This window comes from Aulostomus chinensis, chromosome 24 (genome assembly GCF_037954235.1).
Source record: "Aulostomus chinensis isolate RoL2024-O1b breed Wild chromosome 24, RoL_Achi_v1.0, whole genome shotgun sequence".
Taxonomy (NCBI): domain Eukaryota; kingdom Metazoa; phylum Chordata; class Actinopteri; order Syngnathiformes; family Aulostomidae; genus Aulostomus; species Aulostomus chinensis.
In genome coordinates this window covers 1,427,053-1,432,500 of record NC_141343.1, presented here as the reverse complement: position 1 = coordinate 1,432,500, position 5,448 = coordinate 1,427,053, and the positions used below count along the sequence as shown (strand labels likewise).

The 5,448-nt window shown below is 40.8% G+C and overlaps 1 protein-coding gene across 1 annotated transcript in view; it reads right to left on the bottom strand.

Moving 5' to 3' along the window:
• Nucleotides 1-3,043, bottom strand: part of hacd4 (3-hydroxyacyl-CoA dehydratase 4) — a 6,375-nt gene extending 3,332 nt beyond the window's left edge. Inside the window, exons 1-4 of the mRNA XM_086197330.1 lie at nt 2,882-3,043; nt 1,910-2,016; nt 1,288-1,415; nt 1,080-1,189 (exon numbers count right to left, since the gene is read on the bottom strand). Of these exons, the coding sequence (XP_086053456.1) occupies nt 1,080-1,189; nt 1,288-1,415; nt 1,910-2,016; nt 2,882-2,883 (347 nt within the window). The 5' untranslated portion in view covers nt 2,884-3,043. The remainder of the gene's footprint in view (nt 1-1,079; nt 1,190-1,287; nt 1,416-1,909; nt 2,017-2,881) is intronic.
• Between the last annotated feature and the right edge of the window lie 2,405 nt (nt 3,044-5,448).

The following is a 5,448-nucleotide window of genomic DNA, read 5'->3' as shown; positions in this document are numbered from 1 at the left end:
AGACGATACTATACTTTTAGTTTTAGTGTGGAGGGGAGTTTTGGTTCCTGCTGGTGCCTCTGATAAAAAAAAAACAACAACAAGATCAAAAAAATTAAAAAAAAAAAATCAACTCCGAGATATCACTTTCAATTTTGGATTCTTGGGCTTCAACTGGCTTCACCTGACCAAACTCCTGTAAGGTGGTTTAATGAGCCTTTTATAAACTAATCAAAACCAAATATTGCACCACGTAACTGTTCTTTCTGTGTGTTCACCATCTTAACTTGCCTGATATTAAAAGTTTTGTCCTAATTCTGTAGACAGCTTTTTTTTTTTAAACAAGAGACTTTAAATGTTATAGGACAATTAGTCTGAAGCGAAGGCTTTTCTGTACGGCTTAATCCATTAAGGGTCGCGGGCTGAAAAAGAACCCTGAAAAAGCTCTCCGGGTTCTTTTCTCCTTTTAATGTTGTATTCTAGCCCTCTAAGCTTGCCGTAGACCGATCAGATCACAGCGCAGGGCAAATATAGCAGCAGCCATCTTGCTCTGAATGAAAATTACCCAAAATCCAAAGCAGTCAAGGCCCAAGCTCCAGATAGTGTGAACAGACAGAAGACTGAGCCCCGTCAGAGCTGAAGTGGACCAGAAAGAGAACCAAGTCAATGTGAACGCAAAGAGAGCTGAACTAGTTTTCGGTTGTTTCACTTTGAGAGTTTGGTTCTCATAGAGAGACACAGTACCCCAACAAAACAATACCAACGGCTGCCCCTGCATTGGAGATCCATCTCCATCTTGATCTGACAGCCTACATCAATACAGGATGTTGCTGTTGTGTAAAAACCTGATTGTATCAGCTCACATGCGTGTTGATCTGAATCAGGACCACAGAGAAGTGCAGATGTGTGTGCAGCAACGGTGCAGTTCTCCCCATAACACCGGGAAACCCTGGCGTTAACGCCATAACCACTGGAAATTAGTTTCTTTCCCACCGTATTACTAATGTGCAGGATGCTACATCTGATCACACTGATCATTGTTCTGCTTGTTTGTGTGTTTTCCCTCTCTTGAAATGGTGCAAGCAGCTTGTTATTCGCACCTTAAAAGGTCCAGAATGTTCCACAGGAAGAGCTGCACACAGACAACTGGTTTACTCTGGATCTCTTCCAGCATGATGAGCATGATCAGAAGGAGGTTCTTCTCCGTAACCTGGGTGGACGGGGTGGGAGAAAAAAAGCACTCCATTCAAACCCATTAAACAGCTTCAGCATGACGAATTACTCAGTTCCACTGAGAGGAGGACACACTTGGATGAAGCGAGGAAGGAGTTTGGCTTTCTCAATCCCGTCTGCGATATGGAAGAGTTCCAGGATGGAGAACAGCTGGCAGAGACTCATGACAAAGCCAACAGAGTAAAATGTGTCTGCTAAGGCATCTGGAAAAGCAAAAAAATACTATTTTAACACAGCAACATGCTTTTAAAGAAATAAAATAACGTGGAATTGTAACAAAGGTTAAAAATAAAACAACCTCGACAGAACAGACTGAGTTGTAACAAACTCTCCGATGACAGGTGGTGCATTTAATTGTCAAATCTGACATCACAGTTGAAAAAGAAATGGCTGAAGTTATGCTGGGGCGAAAAAATAAGTATGAAATCTTATGAATATTTAATGGAAAATTTAATGGAGACAAATGATATTCATATGTCATCATGTTCTGTGTCCGTAGTCACTAAACAAGAAGTTTTGACCTTCATTTCTAGGTTTGTACTTCTAAAGATTCAAAAATAACAGACGTAAAATTTTGAAGATTTTCTCGCTGAGCAAGTCTCCTAAACTTTGTTAAGAGGTTTATTTTTTTTGCAGGGATCACGCATGAGCTTTAGGAGCTAATGCTAACTGTTTTCCTGATAAACTTCAACCTCACCTCGTCCAAACATGAAGAACCTGGCTATCGTATTAGCCAGGATCCACGTGTGTCCACAGAACTGGAACAGGTTATATGAGAAGATGTAGCCGAGCCTGAAGCTGAGCCTGGAAGAGAAGAAACCACGGCAACTGACTCTGCGTCGTCTCTTAAGCGTCTCATTATCATCACATTAACGTTGTGCTGTACCGTTCATTTATCAGTTTCTCATACATTATTTAACTGCAACTGGAGTCCATTCATGAAAAACCTGAATCACTTTTGTGATGCAGATCTATTTAAGGGATAATAAATAAGGACCAATTTCAGCTCAAGTCAAAAACCACCCATACGCCTCAACTTCTAGGAGTAATTTTTATTCTGATGTATCCAAAACTGTCAAAATATTGTTTACAATCCTACTTTTTCCTTTAAATACAAACATGTTTTACACATTCATCTTAATAAAGTGCATTACGGTCTTGTAAAAAAAAAATTTTTTTTTTGATGCAGCTGTTTTCCACCTCACTCCAAATGTAGCAACCTACACACTGAAATTGGCGAGATTCGAATTGTTAAAGCGAGTAAGATCTGTTATAATGATGTCACAGCGTCCTGGGTTTAACCCTGCCCACGATGGTATTGATGGAGTATCTAAATACAAACTAGCCATGTGTTTTCTTTCTGTTATAGAAGATGTTAAGACATCTCCCTGTGCTAACACAACAATATGGAGGCCGTGAAACCAAAACAAGCTGAAAGACACTAAACTGCTCTGTTGACATAATGGGAACGTACAGTCTTTCACGCGCTCCTTCGAGGGCAATGGTTGTATCCTCGCATGTTGCTCATAAAAAAGTGCCAGTCAAAGTTTTAAAGTAATACAAGCAAAGAGAAAAGATGAGCCTTCTTCACCGTCCACACCAGCAACACACCCTGAAGGTGCAGAACATTCCTTCCTCACGAGAACTCGCCAATAGCTGTGATACTCACATTCTTTCTCTGAGGTCTTGAAGCAGGTTAAGACGATCCAAGTTTGACTTTCATTGTGAAGGTTTCTCTCTCTGCCTCTCTCTCTCTTTCTCTCTCTCTTACATCATTCTGCAGCACAAGCAGGAAAAGGCACCAGTATCAGTTAGGCCATGCTTCCTCGGCCTGGCTGTTTGAATTGTGTTGCAGCACGTGAAACGTTCCATGTGTGAGAGCCTGACGTCAGACCGTTGCAGCCCCCTTAAAGAAAAGTATGAACTGACATGGCATGACAACCAGGAGCACAAATGCTCGAGAGAGGAAAAGAAAAATTCTTGGCAAAGTATTTGTCTTTGAGAAACGTGGAATTCCACAGTGACAGAACACGTCAACGAGGTTTTACACATTCTGTCTGTTGAAAACGTTCCCAGTTTAATTGCAAAAGGACATAAAAAATAAACCCATACGTCCACAAATCTTAAACGCATGTATCACCAAGGAATCCACTGAAGCTTTTACTGACTACTTGATCCATCTGCTGTTTCCTGCAGAGGTTTTAAGATTCAGCCACGTACTGAAAACCACATGGGGAGAGAGTGTGTCGGTCTCCTAGGCAACCAAACAACATCGGAGGAAGGCAGAGCCACATGCAGAGATGATTGTGGAACAAAGAAAATGGAATTCCTGAAAAAATGAAAATGCTGGAATACCACAGAAATGAAAAATACACTGGGAATCTCAGGAATCTGAGTCTCCACCAATGACATGCAAGAGAGAGGTGGGAGCTGGTATTGAAGAATGAAGCTCCGCCCACACCTATGTGGATATTTGTGCAAACATGGATTTTTTTGTGTGTTTTGGTTTAGTTTAACTCCAGTGAGTTTCAGTGTAATAAGTGAGTAGATAAGATTCGTAATTGTGTCAACCCCATTCAAAAGAAAACATAGAGTATGTTTTCCGTCTCAGCATCATATTCAACGCTTCTTTCACAACTTCCTGGTTGCCTCTAGTAACCACAGTAACAATACATCAAGCCACAACAGTAGTAACTGAGGATAATTCACCATGTGAAAAATGATACACTCCCTCTCACCTGTTAAAAACATGTTTTTCCCCAGACAGGATATGACATCACACTAAGCAACTGCACAACATTCCATTCCATTAATGCGTAAGCGCCCTCTGGTGGTGCCCATGTGACAGGACATCCTGATGTTACAAGAGACCTGCAACATATCACACATCGGCATTTGATGCTTTTTTTGTGTAAAAATAATAAAATTGTATGGTTATTTTAAGTTAATAATTAACCATTATTAATCTGTTTACTATATTCCTACCTGGAAGCTGCCCAGTGCAGCCACAGTCTAATCTGCTGCCAGCGGCACAGTGAAGGGTTAAATGTCTGCAGTTCAGTGGTGGTCATGAGGGTTTGGCCTTCGCTTTTTCTTCACTTTTCTGCTCATAAACTAACCTCTCTAACCTTCAGGCCACCGCTGCCTAAATACTCCACATCTCTGGTTAATAGAAGCAGCTGTGGGAGCCAAAACCAAAAGCAATTACTGTAAAACCTGATCTCGACACCTTAAGTTGAGGAAACATTTCAGACGAATCTCACACTCCAACCTGCAGCAACTTGTGAGGATTCAGCGTGAATTGGAATTTATCTGAAAGGTATTTATCTCTGGCCCAGTGTGCATGTGTGTGTGTCTGATGAAAGGCCAGTGACAGATGGTGAACAGATTAGGATAGTTGTTAGCACCGTAATGTCTATTAAATTACAGCTTGTTTTCTGTATCAGGTGCACCGTAGATCCTTGTAACTCATCCTCTCTGCTCTGGCCGGTGCTGTAAGAAAGCAGAGATCATATTTAATGAATACATGTATGAACAAGTTCTGGAACTATTTATCTCAGTGTATCTTCACTAGATGGTGTAAACTTGAATAGCTAAACTATCTGGATTATAAAAGATGTTAAATAAAAAAAGAGTCTCTTCATTTATCTTTTGTTAATTTTTTTCTTCTTCTTTTTTTTAACTTTTGCATAACAGTTGACGGGAAGTATCAGGGTTGTTTTTTTTTTGTCAGTCCCATTCACGTTAATGCGATATCTCCGGAAAGTCTTGAGAGAATTTCTTTAAATATTTAAAAAAACATCGACTGGGACTTCTGCTTGAATTTTGGGTGGTCAAAGGTCGAAGTTCACAGTCACTTCAGATGAAAATGTCTCAGGAATGCCTTGAGGTAATTTCTTCAAATACAGTAAAAGCGCCCACTGGGACGAAAGGATGACTTGAAAAATGTTTCTGTGGTCAAAGGTCACAGTGGGAAAGTCAGAGCTTTAGTATTTATTTTTTTTAAAGAATTGATTTAAATGACAGCTCTGGAAGCCTAGGGGGGTCTTCCCCCGGTGGGGGGGCAAACATGATACCTAGCTGAACATGGATGAGCGCCAAGGACACAGGCCATTTTAGCAGTTAGCTCGACAGTTAGCACGGCAGGTAGCACGGCAGTTAGCATCTCGCCGTTCTCTCGGTGCTCATATTTAACATTAAACAGAAAACCAGTAAAAGAAAGCCAAAGGTGGTTGC